Below are 15,588 nucleotides of genomic sequence, written 5' to 3'. Positions count from 1 at the left end.
GGCGTCTTAGAGAATTCCTTGACTATAGACTCGCTTGGCATTCGTTGGGACACAGATCGAGACACTTTATCTCTAACACCCAAATTTATTGATGCTGATGTGCCTTTAACTAAGAGGGTAGTAATCCAAAACTTGTCAAGAATCTACGATCCTTTAGGTTTAATTACTCCATTGACTATAAAGGCAAAGATTCTCGCTCAAAATTTGTGGAGGCAAAACTTTGATTGGGATACACTATTGCCACCTGATCTGTGTCAACAATGGAAGCAAATAGCATCCGAATTAAATGTAGTTTCTGATTTTCATATTCCAAGATGTTACTTTCATAACAGGGATTCAGATAGGATAGAACTGCATACATTTGCGGATGCCAGCAAGATGGTATACGGTGCCGTCTCGTATCTTAAGTGTGGTGTACTGAAAGTACACTGATATTGTCAAGATCTAGAGTAACTCCTTTAAGAGATATGACGATACCTCGACCTGAGTTATTAGCTACTCCTATAGCAGCTTGTATGTCTCATCATATTAGTGAAGCATTAACAGATGTTACACCAGTTTCTGTTCATTTGTATAGTGACAGCCAAATTGCTCTAAGTTGGATAAAGTCCAAGAAGAAGTTGCCTGAATTTGTGCAAAATAGAGTGAATGAGATTCGGAGATTAGTGGGAGAAAACTGGTATTACTGTCAAACTTCGGAGAACCCTGCAGATGTTCTTACCCGGGGATTTGATAAATCAAACCTAGTTCAAAATTCCGAATGGTTCCAAGGACCTCAATGGTTAACTAGTGAACAGAAACCGGTTACATCATTATCACTTCTGGCGCTTCATTCATCAGTAATAGCAGAGCAAAATCTTAAATCTCCAGCTTCAGAAGATAGGAGTCATATGCTCGACTTTTTATTTGCTAGAGAACATTCGTCTTTGACGAAACTTTTACGAGTTACAGCGTTAGTTTATCGATATCTAACTGCCGTGCAGCAGCAAGCGAACGTGTTACATCTTCAGTTACGGCTGAAGAAATTGAGAATGCAGATATTAAGATAGTTAGAGCCATGCAATTTGAGCAGTTTTCGGAAATTAGAGAACAGTTAATATGTAATAAAAACAGTTCACACCGCTTACCTATCAGTTACAACTGTACATAGATAGAAATGATATAATTCGTTGTCACGGGCGTTTCGAAAACGCACCGATACCGGATACTGCGAAGGATCCAATACTTCTCTCTAAGTATCATGATTTGACGAAATTGTTTATCCGTCGTGCTCATTTCGCCAACTTACATAATGGTTTGAGCTCTACAATTTGCAAAATTCGTGAGAAGTATTGGATTCCTCAAATCAGACAACTTGATAAACGTTATCTGACTAGGCGTGTGGTTTTTGTAAAGTACATTGTCGACCTTTTTTCTTGCCGAATCCACCTCCGTTACCAATTAGTCGAGTTACGCAATCTAATTGCTTTCATTTTACGGGTGTGGACTACCTTGGTCCAATGACTGTTAAATCTCAAAATGGTGATCGAAAATGTCATGTCTGTTTATTCACGTGTGCAGTCACCCGTGCAGTTCATTTAGAACTGGTTAGCGACCTAACAACTGAGCAATTTTTATTAGCTTTGAGAAGGTTTGTAGCCAGAAGATCCCTACCTACACGTCTAATTTCGGTCAACGCTTCAACTTTCACTTGTGCAAATGAGAACCTTAAAAATTTATTCTCTTCAGAGGAAGTATGTCGCTTTTCGGCAGATCGCGGTATAATGTGGCAATTCATACCTAAACGTGCCTCCTGGCACGGTGGATTCTATGAGAGAATCGTGGGTCTGGTTAAAAACTGCTTAAAGAAAGCATTAGGTAGAGAGAGCTTCGATCACTTTCGACGAACTGAATACATTGTTAATTGATATTGAGGCTCATTTAAATGACCGACCAATTACATATGTTTCAACAGAAATTGGAGACCCAGAGCCGTTAACTCCATCTTTGTTTTTGTGTGGTCATAAATTAACAACTTTACCTCATCCTGACGTTTCTGAAGATTTATTAGACCCCGATTTTATTGTTGATCATTCTATGTTGGTTGATAGATTAAAATTTTTATCAACATTACTTCATGGTTTTTGGGAACGTTGGAAAAATGAGTATTTATTGAGTTTACGAGATTTTCATAGGTGAAGTAGTTCAAATTCACGATGAGGGTCCTCGTACAAAGTGGCGATAAGGGATTATAACAGAACTGCATACGGGTTATGATGGCTTAGTTCGGTCAGTTTCATTGAAAACTTCTTCAGGATTTACGTCGCGACCAATATCAAAATTATTTCCATTGGAAATTTTATGTTCTACTCCTTCGATCCCTGATAAGGAAATCGATACCTCTTCAGTTGAGACTAATTCATTGGTACGGCCAATATGGCGTGCTGCAATTGATGCTCGTAGAAAGATTGCTACTTTGGCGGGGCGGGAGGATGATGAGGATGATGAGTAACTAATGAGGTTCACGTAGACATTTATATTGTAACTATTATGTAATTGTAAGCATGTATGATGTTGTAATATGCTGTATACGAATACTTGAATTTTAATGAAGACCAATTGAAAATCTTCTTACCGGTATATGTATTAAAACACTGCCATTTGGCGGCGGGAGGATATGAATACTATAATAGTGAATACTGTAATACTATAATCTGGATTAACTGTATTAAGGTCTATTCAAATCATGTTTGTCTGACATCGAACTTTTTGGGAGATTCCTCTTAATCTTTTGATCCCATACTTTAATTCGGTCTTAATACGAAATATTGAAATTGTGTAGTCTAAATAAAACATCGTTTTTATATCCATTTTACGCTGTATTGAAGCATTACCAAATTTTTTTACCTTACCTCTGCAATTGTCTTTTCCTTGCATCAAATAGCCCTCCGGACAGATGCACATGAAATTTCCGACAAGGTTCTTACACTCATATGGACATCCATGGTTTCCAGAACATTCATCAATATCTGAAAATAAATATGAAATGAGTTTTTTTTTTAAATTCAATGAAAGCCTGTTTCCTTTTCGCCATTCTATTAAATTTATGTGATTATGCTATTACAATTGCAGTTAAAACCATAGTAGTTGTATATCTCTTTAGCCATACCGGCGAAGAATACCAATAGAATACCATGATTCACGCACGTAAAATGCCTTAACATATTTCCTAAAGTAGATTTTCCATAGCCTAATTTTTTGATGATTTTATCTATTATTGTCCACAATAGCCATGTTTTAGTAAATTTTTAGTGGGTTTTTTTTCTGAATCCAAATTGAAAAGGAGACAGTATCTTACGCTTATGCTTGCCAAAAAAACTTTTGAAACACATAAGAGATTTGATATATTGATATCGGTCTGTTAACAGACCGTTATCAAATCTCTTCGGGAAATAAAGTATCTCCCTTCATATAACGGGAAGAAGCACCATGGATTATTTGATAGATTACCTTCACAATGTATAGCATCATCTGCCAATTTGTAACCTAAAGGACAGATACAACGATACGACCCTCGTGTGTTTTGGCATCTATACGCACACTGCACTTCACCATCGGAGCATTCGTCTCTATCTAAAGCAGAATGTGTAACAAACAGGAAATGACCATTTACTAAAGGATTACTAACACTACTAAATTTACTAACATTATGGTTTTTAAGAAAAATAAAATAGATTTCTACATCGACTCATACATTATACATCATCAATTACATTTATCATACCTTCACATGACCCAGTCGATCCTGGTTGGAATCCATTTGAGCATATACATCTAAATCCACCAGCATAATTTTTGCATTCTCCTTGGCCACACGGAGCAATGTGGCGAGCACATTCATCTTCATCTACGTAGCAATATAAGATCAAAACATATACTGGGTCGTTTTTACTTAAAGGGTAACTAGCATACCTCCATCAAAATGGCACTCTCAGTTTTAATTTGTTGAGGGGTGATTAATTAATGGATCAGTACCAAACATCTTGATTATAGTAGTTTATTAGTTGAGCCGTTGGAAAACGGCAAATTCATCGTCCACAATGCGTGTAGTATCTTGAAAACTGACTACTAGTAGCGCCGCCACCGATGTGTGACGTCGTTGCATTACTGTTAGAAACTTACCAATTACGCTAACGAATTATATTTTAACAAATAATTGTACGTGATGTGATCGTGGTTATTTGAAATGGGATGAAATAATTCGGACAGGCATTTTTCCTTATAGCACCTAACTTCTACTATAGTACGGTTTTAATTTCTTTACTATAAACGGCTAAAGAACAATGTAATTTAATTAAGAAATATTACAAATTATATATCTTCAAGTAGCTATTATATTCTATAATTTTAATATATTTTTATTCAAATCCTAATAAATCTGAATAATAGATTAAATACATTTTGATTAGATCTGAATATAAATATATAATTTTTAATTATCCATTATATTCTAATATCTTTTATTCTAATTTTATTCTAATACTTCATATTTTGACTAGTATACTTTATATCTCGAATGAAGTATAATGACTACCTAAACTAACTAAACTACATAGTACCATTCTAGTATATTTTATCTTTAGTAAAATTTGAACTTTTTTTCATCACAGGATTCCATTTATTTTTTTGTGGATTCAGAATCAGTCCTGAACAAGCACCTGTGCATTTCCTAATTCACTCTTGCAAGTAATACTTACCTATACATGTTTTCCCATCGGGTAATAACATGTAGCCGGTTTTGCATTCACAGCGATAAGAACCATCCGTATTTATACACATTCCATTTGCACAAGCGTCCATTTCATCGCATTCATCCACATCTTTAAGGAATAATGTAAGATAATGGACATAATGGAATGCACACGTTAAGATACGAAGTCTATGTTACTATTTCGACAGTGTGAGAAGTGTACCTTATTTCGAATTAGGTCATTAGGATGAAGCCAATTGTATGATTTGATTGATTGTGGATTGATATACAACTGTATTATTAAACAATTTGTTGCTGTTTGTGCATGCAACTAATTCCACATATAAGCGAGTACTCTTGGCGCTACTTCGATAATAGCCGACAGCTATATATGTATGTATGTATATATATATATATATACATAATATATATATATATATATATATATATATATATATATATATATATATATATATATATATATATATATATATATATATATATATACATATATATACCTAATTACCATTCATTCCACCATCCGGACCCATTGTGTAACCGGGGCCATCCGGACACATCAAAGAATAAGAACCTACAAGACAGAAAGACGATCCATAATTTAGTTGAAGCAAATTAATCCTTCATTTTTGGACTTAGCGTTGAATTTAATCACGAGCTGTATGTGATGGGCCTGGCTTTTTTATTTGGCGAAATATCGATATGCATAAGTTTTACAAGATGACACCTTAAGCTTAGATGCTAAGCCGAGCGTACATAGAGCGACTGGGGACAACTAGTTGCTAGTGAGCTAGTACCCCGCGCGCATCGACGCGCTTGGAAAAGGTATCAAAAATTCTATAAATCGCTCTCTGCTGCGAACCGTTGAGTAGAGGTCCATCTTCCACTCAAGACGATTCACCAAAGAAGACCGATGTCCAACAGATAAACTTATTTTTAATGTTTATGCAAGCTGGTATAAATATCGTCCACGATTACGATGCTGTACAACAACAGCTAACAACTTATAACTAGCAACAACTAGCAACAAACCAAATGTACGGACTATGCCAGAATTAGGATTAGAAATTCCATCATTTTCTAGATTGTTTCTGGAAAGTTCCAACTTGTGAAATTAGGGTATTTCTACCTGATAATTCGGTTACATTGAATATGATGAATTAGAAGATTTAGAAGGCTTTAAGATTATTTATCATGGAAAAATTGAAGACGGTAATTATGGTTTAGAAATTGTTGAAAAAATATAAAAAACCAAAAAATAAAATGACAATTAAAAGTTTTAAAATTTGAACAAGAGCCCCATGGGGCACTATGGCCAGCCTGTCAACTTTTCAGAAAATGGCAAGTGGTGAATTCTGTGGGTTATATCTAGCTGTCAAAATACAGTCCAAGCTCAGAATGAATACCTATAATTTATACAATACAATCGTATTTTCGTAAGTAGCACTGACTGGGAGCTGATAAATACGACAGCTAAATCTTTTCCCTTGGTCTTATTGATTTGAATGCGGAATTGAATTGAATTTTCTGAAATTTTCTCAATAAAACAAAACTGAATTGGATTTAATGTTTTATTTGTTCAGTAAAATTAAATTGGATTTGATGTCTTTTGCAGAATAAAATTTGATTGAATTTGCAGTTTGACCTCATGGCATCCATCCATCCGTATTGAGAAAAAGCTATTTTTCCCGGACGTTGCATAATTGTCAATGATATAATCTGTAGTACAAATAAAATTATTCCTCCCAAAAACCAAATCGACTAAATATTTCACAGAAATCGATCTCGAAATGCAATTTTAGATCTTAAAATAAAACCTGGAAGTAAAATAGTAGACGATACAGCGGGTTCGCGCGAATACCTGCTGATCTCTGCGGCTAAGCCAATCATAGATGTGTCTTTGCTTTCTGATTGGCTTTTTAAAACAGATATTCATAAATAAATCCAATAATTTTAGCTTAAGGCTGACCTAAAAGTTAATATATTTTTTGCTTTGTTCTAAGATATTGGTCGCTTTTTAAATATTTTTTGTTTCCTTTAGTCGCATGCACTCGTAGTTTTTTCCTTATAAATGAGAGATTGAAAGATCCTAACGGAAAAAAAATAGATGATAACAAAAATGAATGTTATTGCCTATATTGTAAAAATATAGCACTAAATTTAATAAAGCTCGCCATGAATGTCATAGATTTCGAAACACCTGAAAATTCTTATGAAAGAGAACAATTAAAAAATATGAAAAATAATAATAGAATTAAATGTGATGTTTGTGATGAATTTATAACTAAACGCATTGAATCACAAAACCATCAACAGAATTTAAGCAAAAATTTTTATTGACCGATTATTTGATGATAAATCTCAAGTAAAAAATCTATCAAAAGGCCAGTTTTGAAAACTAAATCTAATTCAAATAAGCCTTATATGGAAAATGTTAGGAATTATATGAACGCATCTGAAATTAAAGATATAATTGAAATATTTGAAACAGGAAATAGTAAAATTGGTCCTGTAGCTATTATATTTAGATATAAGAAAAATATAATCAAGCAGCAGAAGAATATATAGAAAAAAGGCAAAATTGAAAATTTCAATTAAAGAATTTTTTGATTAAAAAGAATTACTTCATAATGAATTAATTGATGATTTAAAAGAGAAATAAAAAAAGAAACTGGATTTAATACAACTAATAAAGGTGCACAATTTAGTACCAGATTTGAGATATTCAAATGGTGAATATTATTGGCATTTTAAAAATGGTTATTATTCTAAAATTTCTTCTGACAAAAGTCTTGATAACGTGATAACAAAATCAACTTTAATTAAATAAGAACAATCAAGAGTTAAATAAATAAGAAAAAATGATCTTACACAACTAGATATTGGATTTTTAGACACAACAGATCAAGAATTAGATGATTTAAATATATTTTCTGATAAAGCACTCATACAATTTATGAGTTCAAGAAATGATAATTGATATAATTGCTAATGATAAAATGATGGGAGATCTTAAGCTGAGTGAACATAGAGCGACTGGAGACAACTAGTTGTTAGGACTATCAGCAATTTGAAGAAATAGAAACTCCACCCCAGGGGCGCCCCTGGTGAACGAATAAAAAATGGCTCTGCAACATTATAGGCCTTGGTGCATAGAACATTCAAACCAAATTTGGAATTCAAACCAAATTTGGAATTGATCTGAATAAAACTGTAGGACTAGTAGCAACTTGAAGAAAAAGTTGACAGACGCACGAACGAACGAACAAACAAATGGACGGACGACGGCTTACTCCCTAACCCATTAGCTCCACGGACCGTCGGTCACGGAGCAAAAAGACCAGCCACTGCGGCCTTGAAGCATTGGTAGATTATACCGTGGTAAGGTACTAAGCGGTTATTGTTTTATATCTGCCAGCAAATTTTCTATGACGATGTTGATTGGGAGAACCACAGACTTAAGATCTTAGATTTCATTTTTCTGCCAAACGATTAAGCTACATTATTTATATTGTTAAACCTCATTATTGCGAATCTGTTAAAGACGAAACTAGTTTCTGATGTTTTCCATCACTTCCCAGCCAAGATGTTTATATCAATCAAGATTTGAATACAAAAATCGATTTAATAGAACAATTTGGAGATCTTCCCCTACAGGATTCGTATCAACGACCTAGGCCTACAACTGCAAGGGTAATCTCATCTCGACTGATGTGGTTTTTCTTGCATGAACTGTTAGGCCCTTTGCTGAATAATGAGAAAAAAACACAGAATACAAATGTCGAAATATTTCACAGCAAATAATACTTATGAATGGATTGTTATTTTACCAAAATTAGTAGAAGGAAATAATATTTCTTATCATCTATTGGAATGAAACCAATTCGGGAAAACCTGAAAATGCTGAAATTGTTTGGAATAATTTATATGGAGCATTTCTGGTAGATGATTTTGGTGAACCTTAATATAAAGTTGGTCAAAAGTAAGAATTTCTCAATATAAAAAGATATTTGAAAGAGAATACGATCGTAATTTCACAAGGGAAATATATACAAGAGGTCCATTGACCTTGAGACTTCGTTGAGATAATCGGAAGTTCCAGTTTGGGAAAAGGAATAAGTCCCGCCTCGCCGGGCAGGCTGGGTCAATGTATCCTAACTTATCAATTACAATTACATGTATAACCAATATACATGTCACCACTTTTGCTGAAATGTAATTTAGAATTCAATACCGTCTTCATTTCAAAAGTTAAGCTTGTTTTCTGGTTATATATCGTTAATTTTAACTTTATATTTTTAATATTGAATACTATCTAATTGAGAATTTACAATATTTAATTGCGCGTCAGATATGATATAAATGTGCATTTTGAAATTTTTTATTCCTTTTTTCTTTTTCATGAATAATTGTATTCCATCTTTTGTATTTTGTAATTTTTTCCCAGAACCATGTAATGAATTATCCTCTGTTGTTCTAAAATCTAACCATAGTGCATATTGCGGTATAATAATCAATTTGATTAATATTACAATTTTCAGATGATTTTACTTTTTCATTCATAAAATGTTTTCTAATTTCTGGCCACTGATCTATCATTCTCATTCCTTGACAAACTATTTTATTTGCTATACCTTCAATAATTATTTCTACCTTTGATATTTCAGGATTATAATAATTATCAACATTTATTGCACCACTAGAATATGATCCAATGGTAAAAAAATATTAATATACCTTTAATAGATCTTCTTGGGAAGTTAATATTCTCATTAATTATTTCATCATTTGCATTAATAGTTACAGTTTTAAAATTATCAATATAATCATATAATAATGAATATCCTTGATTTTATTGAGTTTGAATTATGCTTGAAATATTTTCATCAGTTACTGTATCATATTCTAAACATATATTCGATAATTTATATCCCATATCTTTAACAACGCTCAATAGCACAATTTCATTAACAGGAGCAAATGTTATTTCCAATATAACATCTTCTTGAATTGCGTATTTATACAAAGGTGCATTATTATTTATCAATTCAAACTCTAATGGAATTTGATATTTGCTTTCATAAATCTTTTTTATCAAATTACCTGTAGCATTAGTTACTACTGCATTATTAGCTTCTGATCTTAATTTATTTTGGTTTTCTGATTGGATGCCTTGAAATATCATATTATTTCTATTTTCTTTTGTTAACCATAAATCTTTATAATGCATAAATAAATTATAACCATCTAATGAGAAAACTGTTTCTGGTCCAATCTTTATAGTTAATTTTTTAATCAAATATCTTCCAACATTATCAACAACATAATTGTTATCATGACCAGTTACTTTTATATCAGCTGATAAATAAATACTATTTGGAACATAAAAAGTATTTTGATTTAATCTCGGGATTCTAACATATAAATTTTCATCAGGATTAATATTAGAAGGGTTATGAGTAATTATATGATGAGATCTCTCTGCTTTGATAGAATTAGATATTCTTGAATTCTTAGAAGGATTTATATAACTCCCACTCATTTATTTAACAAAAAGATTAATTATTCATTTTTTCTCATATTCAATAACCCAAAAATAATAGCACTTACAACTGTAATTAAAAATAAAATAATATGTTCAGCAGCAAAGTTAATAATGTTTCCTGCAGATTTCAATATAAAACCAACAATGGATGCAATAACTCCTGGCAATGCTGCAGCAAATTTTTTAGATAGTTCCCATAAATATTTTGCTAATTTTTTTAAACCATCTTTCACTTTATCTTGTATAGAATGATTATTTGGTGGTTTATCCGATATATTGGGTGTAGGTGTAGATTTTAATGAATTTGAAATAGCTAAACGAATTGTTGTAAATAACATAGTTACATCTGTTAGAATTGAAAGAATTGTCATACCTTGTAACTTAAATAATAATTTTATTCTATGTTTCAATGATATTTCAGAATTTGGTTTAATCAACAAATCTTTAAAAATAACTTTTAATCTATTAATATTATAATAATACGATTTTTTTAATAATTTAATTTCTTCTTTCTGAAATTCTATGTTATATTCTAAATCACCTCTTTTCTTTTTCTAAATATGCATTTCTTTTTTTAAATTCAATTTCTTCAATAACTTTATTATCTCTATCTAATTTTAATTGTTTTATTTCTTAAATTTTTTCAGTTCTATCTTTTTCTAAAGTTCTAATTTTAAAATCTCTTATATTTTTTTTGTGGGCAAATTTATCAGCTTCATTTCTTATACTAATAATTCCTCTAATTGCTTTATCAGAAAATACATTTAAATCTTCCAATTTTTGATCTGTTGCATCTAGTCATCCATTTGGTAAAAGTTTTTCAGTTTGAACTTCGGTTGATTTAAGTTTACTAGTTTTGGAATTAATAACTTCTTTAGGAATTGTTTCTGGTTCTAGATTTTCATAAATTATCTTCAAAAAATTATCATTTCTTCGATTAAATTCTCTTCTATTTTGATTTATCTCTTGTTCTGTAACATCAGTTATAACATCATTATTGATTTTCTTAATTCTAGGTTGTTCTAATTTAATTCAAGTTGGTTTTGTTATTATTTTATCGAGACTTTTATTAGAAGATATCTTAAAATAATAGTCATCTTTCAAATGCCAATAATAATTACCATTTAAATATTTCAAACCTTTTACAAAATAATTCACACCTTTATTAGTTATATTGAATCCAGATTTTTTTTGATATTGGTTTAAATCTATCAGTTAATTCTTTATATTCTAATTCTTTTTTTATTAAATCTGGATTTTCATTTTCAATGCCCAATCTGGAACGTGCTTTATTAAAATATTCATTAGTATCAGGTCTTGCTAAATTAGAATTATATGCTGTTTCATTATCGTCATTAAAACTTGTTTCATCGAAAACAGGCTGTTGTTCTTCGGTTATGCCGGGTTCGTCGTAAGTACCCATTTCATTATCTTCTCCACCTTTATTATCATTATTCCTCTTAATTATATCATGTTGAATAATATCAGTTTTTAGATTTTCTGTAATGGTAATCTTTTATTTTAGAATCATTATCCAATTTGATATCCTTAGTTTTAGTTTCTGTTGATTGAATATGTTTTTCACCTTCCATTAGTTTTGGAGCAGTATTAATATTTTTATTTATATCATTTAATCCAAACTTATTATTTATTGTTGCAGTTTTAATTAAATTATCATAACCAATTATATTTCCCATTTTTTAATATCAAATCATCAGAAATGATTAATAAATTAGGACCAATACAATAATTTAATCTTACATGAGATTTATCTAGATAATTTTGATACCTAACTATATTTTCTGGAATCGATCTATTTTTATCATTATGAATGGAATCTTCAAATAAAATTTGAAATTGTTTTTGTGTATCAAATGATGTATTTAAATTTCCAATTATCTGGGATCTTGTTTCAACTTGAGCACCTAGAATACATATCAAATAAGTTCTAATTGATTGATTTATTCTTTTACCAGCTTTAGTAAATCCTCCACTATTATCTAAAATAAAATAAACCCAACCATTATTGTTTTCTTGTTTTAAATTATCATAGAATTTCGGTAATTGATTGAAATTTAATGTTTCTAAATCCTTAGTTTCTATTTTACCATAACCTAATTTATTATTATAGATATTATAAAAACTATTAGATGGTATTGGAAGTGTACAATATGCTGCAACATTCCTAGGGCAAGGAAGTGATCTTATTGTTCCAATTTTTGTTCTAAAATCAGAATGATTTATATCTATATTAAATTCATTACAAATTTTCTTAAACTTTGATAAATTAATATTATTATCTAATTCTCTAAAATATCTAGATCCTGGCAAAGGAGTCTCTAATTCATTTAATATCAATCTTATTTGAAAATAAGTATGGAATGTAAATAAACTTTGAATTAATTTATATTTAGAATTATTCAAATGATCATTCCAACTTATCCCACATCCTGTTGTAGCACAATAAACAGCAAAATTTAATTGGTTCTGCCAATACTTCATATAAGATATTAATAAACATTGTTTTTCATCTTTCATTTTTTTAAATTAATTAAATATACATGAAATATATTTTCCATCGTTGCATTAAAATTATTAGTTTCAGTAACATAAATATCTAAATAAATTAATGAATTTAAAACTTCATTTCTATATGAAATATCTTTATTAAAATCTATTGCTGGAATAGTATATTTAATTGATTCATTATATTGGAAAGTTTTTGGAAAACTATCTACCATTTACTTAATAAAAAAATTAATAATTTACAGATTATTTTTATAATTTATCTTGTTGTTCAACTGTTATATTACCATTTAAACTGATTATATAATCTAATGTATTTTTTAATTTATTAATTTCTTTCATATTAGACTTTATTTTTTCTTTATAACTTTTTATATTTGATTTTGAACTTATGCTGGTTAATACACTTGAACTTAAACCTAAAGCGCCAATTGAGATAGCTAAAGGTGTTAATGGTGAGAATAATGCTAGAAATGTTATTACAGAACTTATTGTAACTGAACCACTAATAATAAAATAATATATGATTTTAGATTTTAAATATTTTTTCTTTTTTATCTTTAAGTCATTTTCAAATTCTAATATTTGTTTTTCCAAATATAATTTTAATTTAGTTTTATTTATATCATGAGGAATAAGATCAATATTATCAACTTTATCAACCATTTATTTAGAACAGAAATTACTAATTAGTAAATTTATGAGCAACAAATAATACAATAACTGTTCCACCTAAAATCCAAATTATTTCATATTTCTTCTGTTCACCACTTGGTGTATAATAATCTGATAATTTAGGTTTATATAGATGTAATTTTTCACGATTTGTTACTGCGTTATATAAACTCATAGCTTCATCGACTGATTGAAAATCTCTATGTGTAATTTTTCAGATTTTATAATTCTTTATTGATGTAATCCGTATAGTTTTGCCTCTTTTCTCTATATTCTTCTGCAGCTTTATTGTATTTCTCTAATGCTAAGTTATGTCTTCTTTGTTCTCCTAATGAACTATTTTTATCAATATGTTTTAATTAATAACCACCACCTGTAAATGCCAAAGCGTTAACAATTGCCGATCCTATAATGGTTATAATTGCAGATGCCATTTATTTAGTAAAAAAATTATGCATTTATATAGGAGGAATATATTTTTGTTTTTCTAAATAATCAATTGTTAAATAAGATAAAGTTACTGCTAATGTTAATTTTAAAATATCATTGATATCAAATCTATCAATATTAACACTTCCCATTTTAAATACTTTTTTTAATACCATTGAATAACCAACAGTTCCAACTGATAGTAAGGCACCATTATATAATCCAAATATAGCTGCAAAGCAGCGATAACGGGTTTTCTGCACAGTCTTAGAAAACCAAAACCAAAATTATGAATTGTCGCGGGTGACAAAACCAAAATATTGAATTGTCACGGGCGATAAAACCACAATAATGAATTGTCGCGGGCGATAAAAACCAAACTAGGGGTCCAGGGACACCATGCTCACTTGGGAAGTGGTTTCAAATGCTCAACAATCTAACAATTTCAATACATAACGCCCTCTAGTGACCATATACAAAAACCAATGACCTTGAAACCCACCACAAACATAGAACATGTGAGCAGCTATGATTTTGTAATTGATTGTGATAACAAAATATGCCTCGTTACCAATTTAATATGGAAATACTAAGTTATTCTACTATTCAACGCCCCTGGTGACCATATGCAAAACCCAATGACCTTAAAACTCACTACAATCGTAGTACATGTCATGAAATACAACTTTGCAATTGATCATAGTAACAAAATATGCCTTGGTACAAATATAATATAGCAATACTAAGTTATTGTATTATTCAACGCCCCCTGATGGCCACATACTAAAACCAATGACCTTGAAGCTCACCAAAATCATAGAACACGTTATGGGCTACAACTTTCCAATTGAATGTAGTAACACAATATGCTTAGGTATCAATTTAATGTGGAAAAACTTTTTCCCACCTACGAATGAGTACTGATGACACCAAAATGGCCGCCAATTGCGTCATAATTGGCTGATCAAAAATACCAGTCCCAGGTATAAAAAATCCCTCTCTAAAGAATACCCATCAGCAGTTGCAATGAGAAATGGCAAACCAGTAGGAAGCTACAGGACCTAGAATTCTGGCCAAAATTGACATTTTTGGGCACTAAAAAGGTCATAGGACGGCCATCTTGAGTCAGATCGACCCAATTTTCTTATGCTGATGGGCCTTTGGTAGATTCAAATATAAACGAAAGATAAAGGTTATTGATCAAAGCGTCTTCAAAATTTCCCCATGAAAACTTCGAAAATGTTTAAAAAGTGCTGATTTTGGCAAACAACAATGGCTGCCAGTCGGCCATCTTGAATCTGACAGGGCCAGTTTTTGGGCTGACGATGTGTCTAGGGTAGATACATGTAGAAACCAAATATCAAGACATTACCTTGAAGCGTCTTCAAAACTTCCAAAAATAACTGGATTCCGTCTATGGACGGACGGACGAACGGACGAAAAGTGAACACAATAGCCCGCGGGGACTAAAGTCCCAAGTGGACTGAAAAAGAATTGTCGCGGGCGACAAAACCAAACTATTGAATTGTCGCGGGTGATAAAACAAAAATATTGAATTGTCGCGGGCGACAAAACCAAACTAATGAATCGTCGCGGGCGATAAAACCAAACTAATGAATTGTCGCGGGTGATAAAACCAAAATATTGAATTGTCGCGGGCGACAAA

At 31.0% G+C, this 15,588-nt stretch overlaps 1 protein-coding gene across 1 annotated transcript in view; it reads right to left on the bottom strand.

Moving 5' to 3' along the window:
* Positions 1–15,588, bottom strand: part of LOC141906266 (fibrillin-3-like) — a 769,611-nt gene that overhangs the window by 174,791 nt on the left and 579,232 nt on the right. Inside the window, exons 51-55 of the mRNA XM_074795508.1 lie at positions 5,256–5,321; positions 4,737–4,859; positions 3,764–3,886; positions 3,490–3,612; positions 2,892–3,008 (exon numbers count right to left, since the gene is read on the bottom strand). Of these exons, the coding sequence (XP_074651609.1) occupies positions 2,892–3,008; positions 3,490–3,612; positions 3,764–3,886; positions 4,737–4,859; positions 5,256–5,321 (552 nt within the window). The remainder of the gene's footprint in view (positions 1–2,891; positions 3,009–3,489; positions 3,613–3,763; positions 3,887–4,736; positions 4,860–5,255; positions 5,322–15,588) is intronic.

This window comes from Tubulanus polymorphus, chromosome 5 (genome assembly GCF_964204645.1).
Source record: "Tubulanus polymorphus chromosome 5, tnTubPoly1.2, whole genome shotgun sequence".
NCBI lineage: Eukaryota > Metazoa > Nemertea > Palaeonemertea > Tubulaniformes > Tubulanidae > Tubulanus > Tubulanus polymorphus.
Note: the sequence above shows the minus strand (reverse complement) of the source record. Positions and strands in the feature narration are given on the sequence as shown.